Source organism: Rosa chinensis, chromosome 4, assembly GCF_002994745.2.
Source record: "Rosa chinensis cultivar Old Blush chromosome 4, RchiOBHm-V2, whole genome shotgun sequence".
NCBI lineage: Eukaryota > Viridiplantae > Streptophyta > Magnoliopsida > Rosales > Rosaceae > Rosa > Rosa chinensis.
In genome coordinates, this window is record NC_037091.1 from 9,724,016 (window position 1) to 9,743,212 (window position 19,197).

At 35.8% G+C, this 19,197-nt stretch overlaps 1 protein-coding gene across 8 annotated transcripts; it reads left to right on the forward strand.

The window, feature by feature from the left end:
* The first annotated feature begins 2,611 nt into the window (after nucleotides 1-2,611).
* Nucleotides 2,612-7,397, forward strand: LOC112196397 (bidirectional sugar transporter SWEET1a-like). Of its 8 annotated transcripts, none has more exons than XR_005809021.1 (7): nucleotides 2,615-3,195; nucleotides 4,483-4,622; nucleotides 4,771-4,892; nucleotides 5,467-6,328; nucleotides 6,434-6,495; nucleotides 6,820-6,939; nucleotides 7,163-7,397. XR_005809021.1 is itself a non-coding variant. In XM_024336722.2 (6 exons), the coding sequence occupies exons 3-6, from the start codon at nucleotides 4,822-4,824 to the stop codon at nucleotides 7,166-7,168; spliced, it is 252 nt and encodes an 83-aa protein (XP_024192490.1). In that variant the 5' UTR covers nucleotides 2,627-3,195; nucleotides 4,483-4,622; nucleotides 4,771-4,821; the 3' UTR covers nucleotides 7,169-7,397. The 8 variants fall into 8 exon arrangements, 1 of the variants encoding a protein (XP_024192490.1); XR_005809020.1 differs by having other exon boundaries at nucleotides 2,616-3,195; nucleotides 4,771-4,899; XR_005809023.1 differs by having other exon boundaries at nucleotides 2,635-3,195; nucleotides 4,771-4,899; nucleotides 6,274-6,328; nucleotides 7,191-7,397.
* The last annotated feature ends 11,800 nt before the right edge of the window (nucleotides 7,398-19,197 follow it).

Sequence of the window (19,197 nt, forward strand, 5' to 3'; positions counted from 1 at the left end):
AGATTGAGATAGTAAAAATTAGTATTAATTAAGCAAACAACCTTTAAGGTTAAATTTTTAAAATGCCTCAAATTGCCCTTCATTATTAAATTCTAAAAATCTGTGCATTCATGTGTAAAGGTTACAATAGTAACTTGACAAATATAACAAACAGGAAAAAAAAATCACAACGATGGAGTAGTTTTTCCCAACATGGAGGTGGATAACCAATAGCAATGTGAAAGAGTATACTTATTTATAAAAGAAAAGAAGTCCATTGAGGCATATACGACTTTAACTGGTTACCCTCGTATAAATAGAGACAATAAACATGGTTCAGACTCGCTTGGAATTTCTTCTATGAAGCTGAAATCTGCTTGGTAAATTTACTGTATATTGAAGCTCCTAGCTGCTAGGACCTAACATTGTTTGCCCAGTAAATTTTTGGGTCGCTTTTGGATTAGAAACATCTATTCGTTCTTCAGGATTTAATCTTCTGTTCTTGCATCACAGAGTAATCATCGATCTACCATAAGATGTAATCATCAATTATCAATCAACTGCTCTTCCCTTTTAATGTTCTGTTCGAATAACTAATTAATCATCGATCTACTGGTCTATCGTTCTAACTTTGATGCTTGGGTTGAACAGAAAGTGAGAAACACGACTCCATGAATTGAAACCTGTGTATTGCAAACCTAATCGAGAAGAGATTAGACGGAAGAAGACGTATCTAGGTAATTGGGTTTCAATCTGAGATAGAAGAACATGAATCTGGGGCTCTAGGCAATCAGTTTTCAATTTGTTTTTTTTTTTTTTCTCTTCCATGTTATGCCTAATTGATTGAATCGGATAGTTGATTATTGTAGTTTAATTTGCAATGCTTTTTCATGTCTTCAGATATCCTAGAATGGTGCTCTACTCGATTTCCCAGGTTTCAAACTCTGGTGTTTGAATACACTAAGCACTTAATCGATAGTCAATTTGTTGATTCTGCATCAGGTAATAATCCTTAAACTCTATTAGACTATTATTGTTTGGGTCTTTGACTAAAAACACCAAAATTAGCCAAAATTATCTCACTTAGCCCAGAACAAATTTTTATTCTCTCTTACCCAATTTAAACTAAATTGACATTTTTGTCCTCAACCAAATTAATAAACTACAATAACTACCATTATCTCCTCTCTCTCCGGCACGCGAAACTCTCTCCTCTCTCTCACGCCGGAACTCTCTCTCTCCTCTCTCTCACGCCCTCGATGATGGAGGAAACGCTGGAAATCCATGGCCATCTTCGGTCTTCGTCCCAGAGTTTTCCAACCCAATCTTTACATACGACCTAGAGTTTATCGGTTTCATTTTAGGGCAAGTCGTACTCCCTCCAGATGAGTAAAGCGAAGCGAGCGCCATCTCCAACTGCGAGGAAAGGCAATCCAGAGCTGAGGAAGGCTTCAACATCGGCGAGGCGGGATCAGAGCGAGAATTCTAGGTCGATGGAGCAGTACCAGTGGCCAGAGAGGTTGAGGCCGAACACTTGTATTACCAGGAGCTTGGATTATATGGTGGAGAGGAAGAAAGTGAATGGATCTGCCTCCAATGTGGCTAGGGAATTACAAAATTAACTGGGGAATGATCTTGATGGTGCTTGACCCAAAGCACTAAAGCTCTCACTGGAGCTTGAGCTGCGTCTGTTGGTCTCACAGTCCAGAAGGGAGAAACGAGAAAGATGTGTGGGTGCCCAGAGCATTTTCTGGGCGCCCAAATCAAATTTTTTTTTTTTTTAAAGTAATGGGACAGAAGTAAAAAAAAAAAGGTTATGAATGTCTATTGGGGGCCAATAGACGTTTTCAATTGATGTGATCTCCTTTTTTTTTTTTATTCAAAGTTTTATTTGTCTAATTTTAAGAAGATTAGTTCTCATTTCGGTGACCGAAAGTTTTATTGGAGGGCAATGTACGTCTATTGCGAGGCAATAGATAGTCTATTAAGGGGCAATAGACGTCTATTGGGGGTAATAGACTATCTATTACCCCTCTATGAGATCTCCGACGACCTCTTTGGAGACTTCTAGCAAGGTTTTCAGAAAAGTCTGGTGAGTGCACGACCGATAACCGTAATCCGGCGGCCGGTGACCGGATTACGGCGAATGATGACAGGGCTTCGGTGAAGTCTCTTATGGTTTCTCTCTCTTCCTTTTTCTCTCTCTCTCTTTCCAAGTAATAAAGGGGTGAGGGTAAAATAGTCTTAAAAATAAACAATAAATAAATAAAAAAACTTAATGGGGTATTAGAGAAAACTTCCTTAGAGTGTTTTGGGTAAGAGAGAATTAAAAAAATTAATGGGGTAAGTGGGAAAAAAATCCCTAGAAATGGGGTAAATGGACAAAAATCCATTGTTTCCCGGTGTTTGTAGCTATTAGTTGTCCAACCTGTAAATCCACGATAGGTTATTTCTTCATTTAGTATAGTTTCAAACTTTCAATTGAAAATTATTTCTCTAAAGGGGTAGTACTTCTTAGGAGTGAAAAACATCACTCTACTAATCATTCTTTTATGTAACTGAGGGTTTAAGGCCACCAATTACTGAAACATGTAATACTATTCGGTGCATTGTCATTAAAACTTAATTTAGCTGCTTTTCATGATAGAAGATCACAGTTTGTTCCCCCGATTACTGCGTTGATTCAATATCGATATCTGATGCCACTGCAAAAAAGAATTCAATTCGCTTCACTAATTTGCATCGGCGTTTAATTGCCATCGCTAAAGCTTACTCTTTCGCGACAGAAAAATTTGACCGTCGCAATTGTATAGAGATTTTGCGACCGTATTAACTGCCGTCGCCCCTAATGGTCGCCAACCACTATGAATTTACTTCGGCAAGCATTAGTCGTCGCAAGTTTTTAACAGTTCGCTACTACAAAACACTTGCTGTTGCTTTCGGGTAGTTATCTGAACGATTCTATCTCTTTTAATCAAAGAAAACTTCTTTTCTTTCTGTGCGCTGCTCTCTTTCTTCTTTGACCCCATGACTCCATCTCGATCCGACACTGATGATTACTTTCAGATTTCCTCTCTAGATCTGCCAAATTCGTAGCAGAATGTAACCACTGACTAATTGCTTCGATTTCGGTCCTGTCAAGTTTACCAGGCTATCTACAAACCAATTGTTCCTCTCAAGATCCTTCCTCTGGGTGAGAAAAAAAGAGAGGAAAAGGTCAGTACTATGTACATCTGTATGTCAAGAGTTCCTTTTAAAGTATGTTAATTAGATTGGGTTTTCATATTATGTGAACTTTCATATTATGTGAAAGGATACGTTTGGGTTTTAGTCTGTTTTGAAGATCGAAAGAGCTGCGAGCTCCCTTTGTAGTTCCGTTTAAGAGATTTAGGTTTTTCTTTTGGGTCCGGTAATTGTCTCCCTTAATTCTCAGGTCTGGTTGTATTTGGATGTGAATATGGTCTCGATTATTATGGGTTTTGTTTAAAGTTGTGGTCTTTCAATGGATATTGGGGGTTTTAGATTTGTGGGTTTTCCATTTTTGTTTTTGGGTGAAATTGGGTTTTGGGTTTGGTTTGTTTGATCGTCGATTGTGGAAATTGAAAATGAGGGTATGGTTTTTGCTTGGTTGTTCATGGTTTCGGTGATAAGGGTTTTTGTTTGTTTGTTTGATATGTCAACTGCTGATGTCAAGCAGTTAGCCTTCCTCTACAAAGAATAGAATTGTGGATGAATCGACATCAAATAGAGGAATTCGGTTTTTCTTTTCAGAACATGATAGAGAGATACATATATGATAGATCAGTTGTTCTGGTTTTTGTTTATCAATTCAGAGCGATAGAAAGATACAGAGAGAGAGAGAGAGAGAGAGAGAGAGAGAGAGAGACTAAAGGGCTGTAGGTCTTAAAGACAGACTTTTAGCTAAAATTTCATTTAAAATTCTTATTAGATCATCTTTTAGGTTTGACTTTCTGATTAAATTTTTGCCCTGCTATTCTTCCATATTTAAAAGTTGTATTCAGTTTTTGTTTCATCAAATAGATGAATAAATTCAGAGAATTGTTTAATTGTATTCAAAATGGGTGAAATTTTTCTCTTTTTTTCCTTCTTCTTTCTGCTGAAAATGGCAGGCAGTTGTTGGCATAAGTTCCTTTTGAATGATCAGGACATGGAGGGTCTTCTTTTTTAGTAGGAAATGTTGTCTTAGGTGAATCAAATGGTTTCTTTGAAGAGACCGATTTTGATATAGAAATAATTTTCTGTTGAACCTTGGAAGATATGAACTCAGTTTTTGGAAGGAGATTTGGTTTTCCCTGTTTTAATTATCTCATTTTATAGTTGATTTATACAGAGATTGACACTGTTGCAGTATTAGGTTGTATTGTTGTTCTTCATATATTGCGCAAATCATCCTATGTGCTTCACATGAAATTGGTTTATAGATTATAATTATGAAAGATAGTCATCCCAAATTTTAACCAGATTATATGTGTTTGAGTGCAGTGATGGGACCAAAACCAATGTTGAGAGGAACAAAGAGGGGAACAAGTGAACAGGCAATTGGGCAAAGAAGAAATAAATCTGATTGTATTTTTTCGGTGGACATCAGTATAATGCGGCTAAATCAAAGAAATCGAAAACAAGTAGGTGTATTTTATGCGTTCGGAAATGTTAATGTATATAAACAGTCTTAGCAAAATTCTTTTTTTCACTGCAGTTAGGTGCGGGATTGATTTCATCTCTTGGTATCTTGGTTAATTTATTGTGTTGTCTTTGTATAATACTTGGCAGAGAACTTAATTGGGAAAGGTGGGCAAGCAGAAGCTCACATTAGCCACCCCAATGCTGTTAAATTGCTTGGATTTGGCATCGCTGGTGTTTGCAAACAGAGATAAAGACAATATTTTAGCAGGGTAGATGGTGAAAACCTCAACTCTTTCATTTTTGATGTGGGATATGTGTTGGATCTAAATTTGTAGTTTTTGATTTAGGGATTTATACGCATATTACTTTATCCTTTGCTGCTTGCTCTGGGCTCATTTTGGTGCTTAGTCTCTTAAGGAAAATACGGAAGTTATATAAATTTCACTCCTCAGTTTTGCTGAAATTGCTTAAATGTATACTGTGCTTTTGGTTGCATTGGTTGTGTCACTACTCAATAGCTCATTGTTTTGTTTTTGAATGATAGTAATAAGCTTTTGGTGTTCCTGTTCTGTTTTTGTTGAATAGGTCTAGCATAATCGTAGGTTCTACAATCTTCAAGGTCCTTAATCAAACAAATTTGGTTTACTGATTTTATTGTCTATATAAAATCACAGACTAGAATCAAGTATCAAGCTTTGTGATTGAAAGTTTGAGACTTTAAGTTTGGACATTCTCTGTAACATAGTTGAAAAGTTTAGACTTGAATTTTATTGAAACTCTTTTTGCAGGCTTTCGTTTTTTATCTTCAACCTTAAGATCCTAAAAAAGTATTTTAGTTTGCAGGATGATAATGAGTATTCCCTTTCAAAAATTTGGAGTAGAGACATACAGTGTTGAAAAGGGATTCACTCTATTACATTTTTGCTCTAAATCCCTGTGTATAGAACCGACATGTCCAGCTGCTTTCCAATAAGAGAAGCCTTCATCAAAGTCACCATCTACTGTTACGAAATATCAGGCTTATCCATCACAATCAACATCACCGAAGACTGGCTAAAATTCCCCATTCATACAATCAATTGATTTCAATTACGAAATTATCTACCTTCGTCTTTCTACGTAGATTAATCAATTGATGTTGAAAACTTTGTTCCCTGTGATAATAGATTTTGCTGTTCATTCATTTGTTCTTTGTCATTGGATGGGTTGACTTCTCTTATAATTGCTAAAAGGGTCTTTGCTATTTATTTTTTTTTACTGAGATTAGTCTGAAAAGGTATTGTATATGATGATACTAATATATTTTTTCGCTTTTAATTGGTAAACTTTCAGTTCCTAATTGAAGAATAGTAGTGATATGAAACGTGATTTGATTTGTATCAGTGATAGTACTTAATTTGAATCCTTTCTATAGAATAGTTTACACCATATCTATCTATGTCAGCTAATAGCTTTAAGCAAGGATGTCATGCCTTATTGTAATAAAATGCAATCACTGTTTTTTGGTCTACTGGAAAGAAGCATATGAGGGATCTCTGGTTGTTGCAACTGGTCTAATACTTGGGTTCATACTGACTGATAGTATAGCAGAAAAATAAACATAAATTTGGAATATACTAGCTAGATAGTAATGTTTGTTTATTTATTCAGGTTGGCTACCTATGATCTATCTGAGCTGCAAATTGAGGGTGATGCAAATTGCCAGGTATAACGACTATAGCCATAGGCAGAGTAATACAAAATAATTTGCACACAAAAGTCAAACATACTGCACCTATGATTTGTAATATACTGAGTTAACATGCTGCAGTTTCGAGCAATAGCTGATCAGTTTTTCGCAATCCAAACTACCATAAGCATGTTAGAAAGCAGGTATGACTGATCAAAGGCATCTACTTCATTTCTCATGTTAGCTCTTTCCCGAGATAGGCATTTCTCTGCCTTGTTTTAGTTACTGTTAGGCAAAACTAATACCAGAATTTTCAAAACAAATAAATAGTCTTTGTGAGCTTAAGAGTTTTACACTATGATGGAAGGCAAACATTTATCAGATATTCAAGTGTTTTTTCACTTATCTCAATGTTTACTTCACTGCTAACAGATCACTTTTAACTTGCTTTCAGACACTGCAATTTCTGGGTTGCTTTAATTTTACATTTACCACACATGTGATTTAACATATATCCATTATTTCAGAAATTAGTGATCAAGACAAGGAGCATCGAGTTCATGCCATTCTATCTTTCTCCTGCAACCTTCTTGATCAGTCTCTCTTTCTTTGCATACGGACTTTTCAGAGAAGATCCATTCATATATGTAAGTATTGTGTTTCCTGCTGACAAAAACCAATTTTCAATTCTAAAGTGCAAATTTCAGCAGTTAAATTATCGCCTTAGCTAGGCAGCAAACACATCTTAGTTTATTTTATTTCTTGGCAACAGTTTACATTTCAATTGGCAAAATAAATATACATTTACAGTTCATCATACTCTTCTGATTCACATTTTCTACAACTCTAATTCTCTGGTTAATTATCCAGGTTTGACGAATCTGTGAATGTCAAGCAGCTTGAGAACATATTGTGATCCATGTCAACTTCCACTATCGGATAGCCTATCCGCAGCAAAGCACGGGCACGCTTTCTAGTTTTCTTTTTTTCTTTGGTTGATGATAAGTGTTGTTCAATTGATCAAACATGTTTATCAACTATATATGTATTTGAATCTGGTATTCATGTTTTGGTGCATTTTATATAAAATTTATTATTTGGCTTCTTCTGCTCCAAAGATAAAAATCTGTTATGCAAAATTGCATGCCAGGTTTTTTTTATCAATGATATGCACTTTCCAAAGACCTGAGAGCAAAATTGTAGATGGCGTAGCCATTGATCTTTGCGACGGCATTTCATGTGACTGCGTAATTGCCGTCGCAAATAGCAATGGTGATGCCACCAACGACATCGGCGACATTGCCGTCGTCGTTGGTCTTTTGCGACGACAATTTAGCTTTTGGCGACGGCCTTGCGCCATGGCAAATTGAATTTTTTTTTGTAGTGTGCTGAGAGACCAAAGATATCTGATTCAATACAGAAATCTGATGCTGAGAGACCAAAGAGAACCTCTTCCAGGCTAAGGGAGGTTAAATCCATTATTTGCAGGCGTTATGATGAGTATATATGCGTTCAGACGGATGATGATATTTGCAGTTTGGAGTGTAAACTGACTAATATGATTGTGATTCTTGTATGATGCGAAAAGCGTAAACACAATAGCAAGAGGCTCCGTCAAGATTCGAAAGTCATATGAGATGAGTTAAAATCCACTAGCAATTACGGGCACAGCCGTAAGAAACATTGAGAAACTTCTCTAATATTTGATTTTTTTTTATTGATAACTTGAATGAAAATTACAATCTAAGAGGTCCCTTATATAGGGCACATAGCATAAACCTAATACAACTAGAAAACATAAAGAACCATTTATTGTAGACTAAAACTAGGAAACCTAATTAAACCTAATTAAATAAAAATCGGAAATAGAATCCTAGATATTAAAGAATATTACGCTTGAAATCTCAATCAAGATTTTGCTCGAGAATCCTGATATATTCAAAAGAGTAATTTATGATTAATTTCATCATTAAGAAGCCTATTTGAATACCAATTTTCAATATTCAAATTATTCTTCTTAATGTGAAGACGCTTCTTTCTTTTCGAGATTTTTTGTTGAAATTGGATAAAATCTCGTCCTACATCAGTCTCCTCCACTTGAAAAGAAATCGACCTGGAGTTCCTGTTGCATGTAGCTCGATCATTAGTAGGAATAAAACATGATAAGCCATCAACTTCAATATTCTCGAAATTAAAAGGTATCACCCTGAGTCCAATACCATAGACAAGTTTAGAATAAGCATCTTGAAACTTGAACTCCTCCACTTGAAAAGGAATGGGCATTGACTTCTCCTTGGGTTGATCTTGAACACAATTAGGCATGCATGACATGGATATCGATGTCATGAATGAATCAGCTTCCTTGTCCTTAATGAGTTTCTCTTCAATCTTCAAAGTGGCTTCTTCATGTTCCTTTTCACACACCTCAGGATGGTCATTCTTGACGTTCTTCATTCCAGGCTTTATTTTAATTTTGTGCGGCTCCCACCTAAATAAATATGTGTTGTCTTTGCAATAACCACATTTGACACTTTCATGCCATGGTCTTTCAAAAAGCATATCAGTGTCGTCCATGTCAATCACATGACAAGTAATCTCTTCTTTATAAAATTTTCCTATAGAGACAGGAATTTTACAAACCTCTGTTACTTGTGCATATTCATCCTCTCCAAATGGAATCCAGTATGGATCCCTTAGCTTCACTGTCGATAATTGAAAACAATCCACAACTTTCTTTGCTACAAAGTTCTCTCGTAGACCACTATCAATTATTATAGAGCATACCTTGTCTTTGATGACACATCTAGTTCGGAAGTCGTCGTAATTCGACGTTGTGAATATCCAAAGTTCCATGTGTGTGTGTGTGTGTGTGTGTGTGTGTGTCTCTCTCTCTCTCTCTCTCTCTCTCTCTCTCTTTTGATTGATGAGATTGTCCTAGGGCGAATCCCTTGGCATGTTCCTCTTCAACGAAACTTTCTTTGATAGATACTCTACGACCAGCGTCATTGAGGTTGGTGGTAGTGAACTTCTCCCTTGGATCGTCGTCTGCTAAGGAGCGGGCGAAACTCGCTATGATACTAAATGATGCGAGAAGTGTGAACACAATAGCAAAAGGCTCTGTCAAGCGTCGAAAGCCATATGAGATAAGCTAAAATCCACTAGCAATTACGGGCACAACCGTAAGAAACATAGAGAAACTTCTCTAATATTTGTTTTTTTTTATTGATAACTTGAATAAAAATTACAATATAAGAGGTGCCTTATATAGGGCACATAGCATAAACCTAATACAACTAGAAAACATAAAGAACAATTTATTGTAGACTAAAACTAGGAAACCTAATTAAACCTGATTAAATAAAAATCGGAAATAGAATCCTAGATACTAAAGAATATAACGCTTGGAATCCCAATCAAGATTTTGCTCGAGAATCCCGATATATCCAAAAGAATATTTTATGATTAATTTCATCATTAAGAAGCCTATTTGAATACCAATTTCCAATATTCAAATTATTCTTTTTAATGTGAAGAAGCTTCTTTCTTTTCGAGATTTTTTGTTGAAATTGGCTAAAATCTCGCCCTCTATCATTATATGGCAAATTAATTGATTTTCCTTTGCTTGGTTTTACTTGCGGCCAAGTTTTTTGTTGATAAGTAACAAAGGTATTGCTTCTTCTTGCTATATGCCTTTTCTCATATGGATATTGCTTGCTTTCTGGGTTCATGGTTATCTGTGGTTGCATGTGGTTTTGTAGAATTACCTTTATCTGAACTGTGGTTTTGGTGTGTGTTTTTTTTAAAATGTGTTTAATTTCTGATTTCAAGTATTGAAATTTTGAGATTTATTGATTCTACAAATTATGGTTTCTTGATTCGTTGGATTTTGTGAATGGGTGCTCTCGCTGATTTAGGGTGAATGGGTAAGGAAGAAATTACAACTTCTTTCGCTGATTTCCCTGTCGAATGGTGGGGATCCTTCTTTTGGGACAATGGTCTCATGTTCGTCTTTTGTGAAGGGGTGTTTGATGTTGTAATTTCTTCCTTCCCTGTGATTGTCAGTCTTCATGATGATCTATTTAGGATATTTGAAAAAAATCTTCTTCTTGCTTTTTTACTTTCATATTTTGTGGCTTCCTTCTGATGTCTATCAAACCTATTATTTCTGCAGACTCATGGCAGAGTTATCTCAGCTATGTCCTATGGCCCAAGAGAATTCACATGTAGCTTAAAGAAAGTCAGAAAGACATCCACAAAATTTCCACTTTCATTAGATCGAAAAAATTGGTCAACGGTAGAAAAGAAAAGATTTTCAAAAGGGAATAAGACAACAATTTCAGAAAATGGTGGTTCAATCTACCTAGATGAATCAAGGTATCTTCGCTCATTTTCATCATTCATGATGTCATGTCACAATAACATTTCGGAGTGTGTTTTGTGAAACGAATCAGAATTGGTGAAAGACTGAAAGTTCAAAATGAACCTACATATAAATAGGTTATGTAATTTTTTAGCACTTGATAATGGAAGGCAGAAATCCCTTTATATTAAATACTTAGTAGCTATTTATCTGTGAATTTTGTTGGTATGTATAATTCCAGCTAGACGTGATTGATTATTTGTCAAAAAAGATCAAAAAGGTATAATATTTTTTTTGTCTAGCTCAGGCCTTGCTTCAGTCCAAAAGGGGAAATTTTTGGTTTAACCATGCATGCTTACCTAGACTGCATCTGTGTAGATTGATATGTGATACTCCATGATGTTTCCTAAACATGCTTTCCCTAACTTCATTTATCCTTGATAGTTATTCTGAAACACTTCATGGAGACTCAAATGACATTGATAGCATTTTGGCTTCAATCAAGGATCTTGAAATTACCTCATATAGCATTAGACAGTTCATGCCTAAGGTTAACCGAGAGAAGTTGGTTTCCATGTGTTTCTGGACGCTCTGGTGGAGAATGTGAAGCAAGGTATAAACTTTTGTAATGGTACAACTCTCTCTCATGGCATTGAATTTCTAATGGAATTATGTGTAAAAGTCAGAAATTACCCATAAAGTTTTGGATTCCCGAAATCTTTAGATCTTCGATATTTCCTCGTTGTGTTGAATTGATGGACAAGGTTTGGTGGGTTCGAATCGTGATAAGGAGAGCTTCAAATCTTGGGTGGTGGCATCGTCTGAGGTGGCTGGAGAAGAGAGCTCTGACCGGTTCATGTCGCGCGACTACCGAATGTTTTCTCCCTTCAATTTTCTCTCTCTCTCAAGGGAAAATCAGAGGAAGTGGTGGCCAGAGACTTAGTCACCGTGGAGAGGCTCGCCAAACGAGATTGGTTCGACAGTCTAGTGAGGCAGGATGGAGAAGAACCCATCAGGTTAAGCTGGAATTTCGAGTCGCTGTGAGAGAATTTGGGATTAGGGTTTTGACTAAAATGGAAAGTTGTTTATAGTAGGTTTTATGAAATAGTAACTTTTACTTTCTTATCATAATTCTTTCATGCTAACTCCGATTTTTACATGTCGCGTGTCCACGAACTCAGTTTAATGTTCTCTACATCTTTCGGGAAGGAAGTTTTCTAAAAAACTGAGCCAAACAAGAAGTCAACTTTTGGTCACCTAATTGATCATAATAAAGATAAAAAGTAAGATTCTTAATTATTTACGGTATGACCAATAAATAGGTAAGTTAACTGGTAATAGGTAAGTTTAGGTACAGGTGTAATATGTAAAAAGAGAAAGACTAAGCTAAAATGGGTAAGGATTTGTTTAGAAATTGAGATCAATTGGAAAAAGAAATCACAGAGTTCAATTTAATTTACACAAACCTACTTCAAATTCCCACGCATTTTTTGTACGAAACTGCAATGGGCAATTAAAATTGAACGTGGGTGAAGGTGTGAAGCCATCTCCCTACTCTACTGTAGTTTTTGCTCTCCCCACGTTTTCACATCTTTTTATAATTTTAATTTTTCTTTTCTTTTTTTTAGTTTACCATATTAACCCTTGTAGATATCATTTCCTTCAATCTATTTTGTCTCTGGCATGGGCATTTTCGAGAGTTTGAATTTTGGTGAAGTCTTTGATACTAAACCAAACACTTCTATTTCTAATAGTAGAGATTTAGATGAATCAATTAATTTAGAGGAATTCTTTCAACCAAAAGTGTAAGACAATGAATTCCCATTTGGGAGGTCATGTATTCGAGTTCCATCGAAAGTGAGGAGGGTTGGGGTGGGGTGTAAAATAATAATAATAATAATAATAATAAACAAACAAATGAAAAGTATAAGACTACAGAAAAATGGTATTGGTGCATACTTAATTTTTCGTGTATAAAATTTGTAAAGTCATCAATAAGAAGCATCTTCTTAATGGAAAGAAAAAAAAAAAAAAACTATCAAATAGAAAACCTTGAATATGGTTCTTCAGAATGACCAAAAGGCATTGCATTGTGATGTACCAATTTGATGTCGTTTAACGTCCGTCAATTATTGTCCTGCTAGCTTCATTTTTGGAGGAATTTGCATTTTCATAATATGGTCTAGGACGATAAACTGAATTTTGGATGGTGAATACAGGTCTCTTCGGATGAGGACCATCTTTCTCGCTGCTTAGAATTGAAGCTACATCCGCCATAGTTGGTCTATCTGCAGCATTGTCTTGTACACAAAGAAGCCCAACATGCATGCATTTCATTACTTCTGATGAGGAATATGAATCACCCAATACTTCATCTACTAAATCCAATGCCCTACCTTCATTCCACAACTTCCATGCCTGAAAATAATCCCATTGATTATTGTTAAGACTTGTCAAGACCTCAAAGTTGTAGACAACAACTACATTAATATTTATAGTATAAACTTACATAGGCAAGGAAGCCTAGTTGTTGGTCATATAAACAGAAGCTAGTGTTCTTCTTGCCGCTAATAAGCTCTAATACTAGGACTCTGAAGCTATAGACATCAGATTTTTAAGAAAATATCCCACACATGGCATACTCTGGAGACATATAGCCACTGCATAGCAAACACATTAGTACATATCTGACAAAATTGAATCTTTTGGTCTCTCCCTTAAAGAATTGATTCTCACCGTGTTCCAACAACCTTCTGAGTATTTTCTAGACTCTCTGTTTCTTCAACCATGCGTGCCAATCCAAAATTTGAGATTTTTGGATTCATTTTATCATCTAAGAGAATGTTACTGAGTTTTAAATCTCTATGTATCACCTTCACATAGGAATCATGATGGAGATAAAGAAGCCCTCTAGCAACACCCTGAATAATATTAAAGCGTGTAGCCCAATCAAGCAGTGCTCTCTTCGTCAGATCTAATCAAATATTCAATGGACCCAATTAGAGTAGTATCAAAGAAACATTGACGATCACTAGACTTCTAGCCTTATATATGGCTATGTTTGGTATGGCTGTGATTTTCAGAAAAGCTAGCTTCTGCTTATTTATGAGAATAAGCGACTGAAAAGCAAAGCAGCTGAGTGTTTGGTAAACTGGATTTTTATAAGTGCTGTCAGTGGCAAATGCAGTGACAAAGTGTCTGGTAAACTCAAACTGACTTGTGCTTTTTGTTTGTGGAATGACCAAATTAGACATGAGAGATTATTTTGCCTTAATTGTTTGGTAATATAATATTGTTCAAATGCTTTTCTTATTATTTTTAATCTTTATTATGTCCTTATTAATTTTTGTTAACTTTCAATTGTTATAAATCATGGTAACCATATGAGGCATAAATATGTTATCCCTCATTATCTCCGGTGCAACACTATTAAATTCATTCTCCAACGGCTTGATTATTTCTTTACCTAATTCACACAAATGATCTAGTGCTCTTTTTATGATGAGTTTATTTTTCATTATGTCCATGTAAATTATTCTTTAAATATCCATTCTTATAGATTGTGGTAACCATATGATTAATATTAGATAGTTTTAATATGTTAGCATAATATAGATTTCTAGAAGGTAAAACTATTCAATATAATCAACTGAACTTGTAAATTACAATGGGAAGAAAATCTTTCAATCAATTTGACTATGATGACTTTAATTAAATTGAGGAATCCAACCCAATCAACTGAATTGATTTTTATACACAAAGTATTCTCTTGATTTTGAAGAGCTCTGATCACTCTTGGTTTGTATCTTTTGATGGCAGAATCAAAAGCTTCCTCCAGTCTGTCCATAATTCCAAATTCTATTTGTCTGCTCACAGCCTCAAGGTTTGTGCATGGAAGAAAAACCTTGCTTAAGGAGGAGGGTAAAGGTTCTTAACCAAGACCAAACCAAGATTTTCCATCAAATTAATGGACATGAAATCTTAATCAACAACATTATTCATGATAATTAGACCCTAAAACACAGAATCAGAATTATAATTTGAGCCTCACTTTGATACCTCCAAGCATGAAATTCTATACAGTAATGAACATTGATACTATAATCAAGAAAATGATGACCCAGCAACACATAAAGTTGAGGAACAAGAAAAGAACTCACCTGGGTTTAGATTGAAAAGTTGATTTGAGCTCTCAGTAGGAGAAGGCCATAGCTTTCGCAAGCAGAAAAATGGATTGAGCCAGATTTCGCATATAGGAGAAGGCCATAGCTTTGACGCAAGCAGAAAAATGGATTGAGTTCTTTAAGGAAGCGAGGGCATTCGCTGGTATTATGAAAGTTTCATTAATCTACAGTATCTCGCGCTACAGTAGAGAAGCAGCAGCTGCTTCTAAAAGCAAGGGTGCCCTGCCTTCTGCTTTTCCAGCTTAAAAGCCATGGCTTCTAAAAGAAGCAGGCGTGAAGCTGATTTACCAAACACTTCTCTTCACGTTGCTTATAAGCAGGGGAGCTAAAAAGCCCCCCCAAACGCACCCTATAGCTAGATTTCCACCTTTAAGTGTTAACAAATAGAGAATTGTATGAAAAGTAGTGAGTACATAATACAGATCTGAACTAAACATACACACAAAATATTGGACAGTGGTGAGCATTAAACTTGCATGGCTGAATGTCTTCCTTTGTCGAACTCTATGATAAATTGTATCTCGGTAAATTTCACGTGAATTCATCATAACTCTATGCTTGAACTTTTGAAGCTTATTTATATTAAAAGGAATATAGGTAAAGATGAGTAATGTACCACAGCTAAAATAAAACACTAGTGAAACTAACCCAATAGAAAAGTATCCAGGCTTTTGTTAGGCATGAACTCGTAAATTAGTAACTTCTCATCCTCTTTAACACAGCAGCCCATCATCCTAACAAGGTTTTTGTGCTGAAGATTGGAGATCAACATCATCTCATTCTTGAAATCTTCGACACCTTGTCCTGAGCTACTAGATAGTCTTTTTACTGCTATTTCCTTCCCTTCTAGTAGCATCCCCTACACGATGTCCACAGATTAGTCATTGCATACATGTCTATATCTTAAATCTTCTGAAGTGCTATATAATGTTTTCTTAACAAAGAAAATACCTTATAAACTGGGCCAAAGCCTCCTTGACCGAGTTTGTTTGTGATGCTGAAGTTGTTTGTGGCGATTAGTATGCTATCAAAATCATATATCTTTAGCTCCGAGAGATCATACTTTCCTATATATTCTCGAATACCGTCTCTATGAATCTTAATCATACTAGTTGATTCCAAGCGTCGTGCTGTTAATTCGACACGTCCTGATTTTGCAAATAAAACTATTAAACACAGAGTTAGAACTAAACAAGAAGCAACATTTGTGTAACAAACAATAAATAATAATTTCTTATAATGTGCTAAATTAATTAACCCCCTCATCTAATTCTCTTACGCTTTTGGTTGGCATACCACCGGTGCAAACTGAAGACTATGGCAACCAAGATACTTATAAATCCAATAGTTGTAAGGCTGGCAATTAACTTTATCGGCTTTCCTTCAACTGAAAAGAAAAGACAAAATCAACTTACAATACAAGCGAAAATTAGTGGTATACGGGTTGTGCAAGAGCTATTATCATTTACCTAGTTCTGAGTGTGCTAGGCGGACATAAAGATCTACTCCAAAAGATGGAAATTGCTGCAAATCAATAAGTTCTTTGGACCACATCAAACACCCTATGGTATCAACATTGGCATAAGCCAGGCAAGAACAATTACTCAAGCACCGTATCTTGCAGTCCTCGGACTTTTCTGGAGCCAAAAAATTCAGATATTCATGAAAATCGGGTACTTTCGATCTTTCCAGCATCAAAAACCCATCTTTTCCTTTTGATGAAACTGATTCATTTCTGTGTGTCTCACAAGACAAACTTGTTCGTCTCACACAACCTCCTCTCCAGTTTCTTTTGCTCCATTCCTCATTTGACTTGGGTATAAACCCCTTCACACACATGCAGATTGAAGATTCAGAAGCTTTGCAAACCGCAAAAGGTCCACAGGCGCCATAATTATCGCATGGGTTGTTCCATGACTTCCACCGAAGATGCTAGTTCTTGCGATTTGGTGAAACAAAAGAGCTCACTATACCTTCGGAAGATAGTTCGATATATGCAAGAACTTCGTCACCAGGAATTTTGTCAAAGTCGTAAGATAACACTACACCAATTTCGGAATCAGACAACACATATCAGACGACAGCAAACATTTTAACTGTCGTCTGAATTAATCAGACGACAGCAAAAAATATTCTGTCGTCTAAGTTTTCGAATCCAACAACAGTTTTTTTTTTGCTCTTGTGCAATAGCATTTCAGACAATGGTTGATTTTTTTGATGTTGTCTGAATTAATTCATTCAGACAACAGTTATTATGTGATGTTGTCCAAGGTTGATTAACACAATGGTGGATAAAAGATGTTGTCTGATTGTTTTTAATCACACAACAGTTATTACTTTTCTGTTGTGCAATTACTCTTAATACAATGGTTGAAAAATATGTCGTCTGATTGTTTTGATTCACACAACAGTTTTTTAGTTGTCTATTGTGTGACTTTGTTTCAGACAATATACTGAAATTGATGTTGTCTGAGTTTTAGGGTTCAATATATAGTTTGCTCAGCCCGCCTAATTTTTTGGTCGAAAGTTAAACTTCCCACTTTTTCTTCCCACACATATTCGCACTGCAATTTTGCTCGGCCCGCCTCTATTTTTCAGTTGACCTCTCTCTCTCTCTTGCTGTGCATCTCTTCCCACCGAGACCCTCTCATCCTCTCAGCAACGTCGTCGTCGTCGTCTCTCCCCCAAACCCCCAACCTAGCTTCTATCCCTAGACGCCTCCGACCCCCTTCACGATAAAGGTTCTAAAAATCGGCTCTTAGTTGATTTGCTGCCTCTCTCATGAATCATGATTCTCACAATCTCACAATTTCTGGGTTTACACTTTTCAGTGGAAGGCTCGAACTCTTCACTCTTGGTTTGCTCTCTTCGACTCTTCCTCAAGTTGTGATTCTGTGAAGCTCGGTGACTCAAGCTTGGAGAAATTTGTGTTCGATTTCTGGGTTCAACTTCGGTGATTCTTCAAGCTCAATTTCTGGGTTCGAATTTCTTGAATCTCTTGTTAAGTTGCTAGGTTCGATTAAGTTTCTCATTCTTAAGTTTTTGATTTTGGGCTGTGGTGTTTCTGGGTTCGATTAATTTGCTGGGTTCAAGCTGTTTTGGACGACTTTGCTTACTGTATCTGTTTTGAAATATCAATATTTGGCCTCTGTATCTATTTTGGATGGGAATTGAATCAATTGATTAATTAATAATTGAATTGCATTTGTTTTGGCCTCTGTGAATGAGAATTGAATCGATTGATTGATTGAATTGCATATTTGCATCTGTTTTGGCCTCTGTTAATGGGAAATGTTACAACATTCATTGGAAGATAGTTTTCTGAATATTTCAGTTTTCGTACGTGCTTCTTTCCTTGGTTGTTAGATCGATTTTGGTGAGTCGTAGCATGGACTGTGAAGTCATTAGGCACGGAGAAAGCCGTTGGTTTTTGTATGTATAAACATAGAAACTATACCTGTTTGAGCTCTAATGCATTTATATTGACCAGAATCATGGAAGCATTGCTCTTGCCAAGAACTCCAGACTATCACCTCTGCCTCCAGAACGTGCTGGTTTCAATTATGGTATTGGTGAAACCGTTGATATACCTATTGATGGAAGTGGGGTGAGTTTGAATTTAGAGGCTGTTAATTAGATTACTTGTATTTGGCATAGTGTTTTTCTAATTTTAGTTGTTATTATTTGATTTAGGATTTGAAAAAGAGGGAGAGGGAACTCCAAGCTAAAGAAGCTAAACTGAGAAAGTGTGAAGAGGTATGACTTGAAAGAAATTCTAAAGTCTGATTGCATGGAAATTTAATACTCAGCTGTAGAGCACTGATGTTTGTCAACCTGTTTATCAAATTTTTATTTATTTATATATTTTTTTATAAAGAGACTGAAAATTTTCATAACTATCCTGAACATAAAGGATGTAGAGCACTGATGTTTGCCATTATGCATTTTTTCTTTTCGATGACTCTAGTTACAGATGAATAGGAGTATCTTGCGAGGACTAAATTTTCTGGGAATGATGTCTGAGATATTTACTTGAGCATTCTTAGAGCAGATTTTTTTGTCTCTTGTTGATATTTTTCTTACTTTACCTTTCCTACAAAAAAAAATGGCATCAAATGTTCCTGTAAATTTGTATTATAATTCTTTATTGGTCCATACAATACAAATTTCAACATTCATTTTTTTTTTGGTGCTTCATGTAGATTGTAAAACGGAAAGAGGATGCTGCAGCACGAGGTATTATGCCTTGCCTTTATTTTGCTGAAATATCAGTAGTCTTCTCATTGTTTGGGGTTAAATGAATATGTTCAAATGCCCAGGTATCGATCGCCAAATGCAAATTCTGAATGAATCTTTACTTT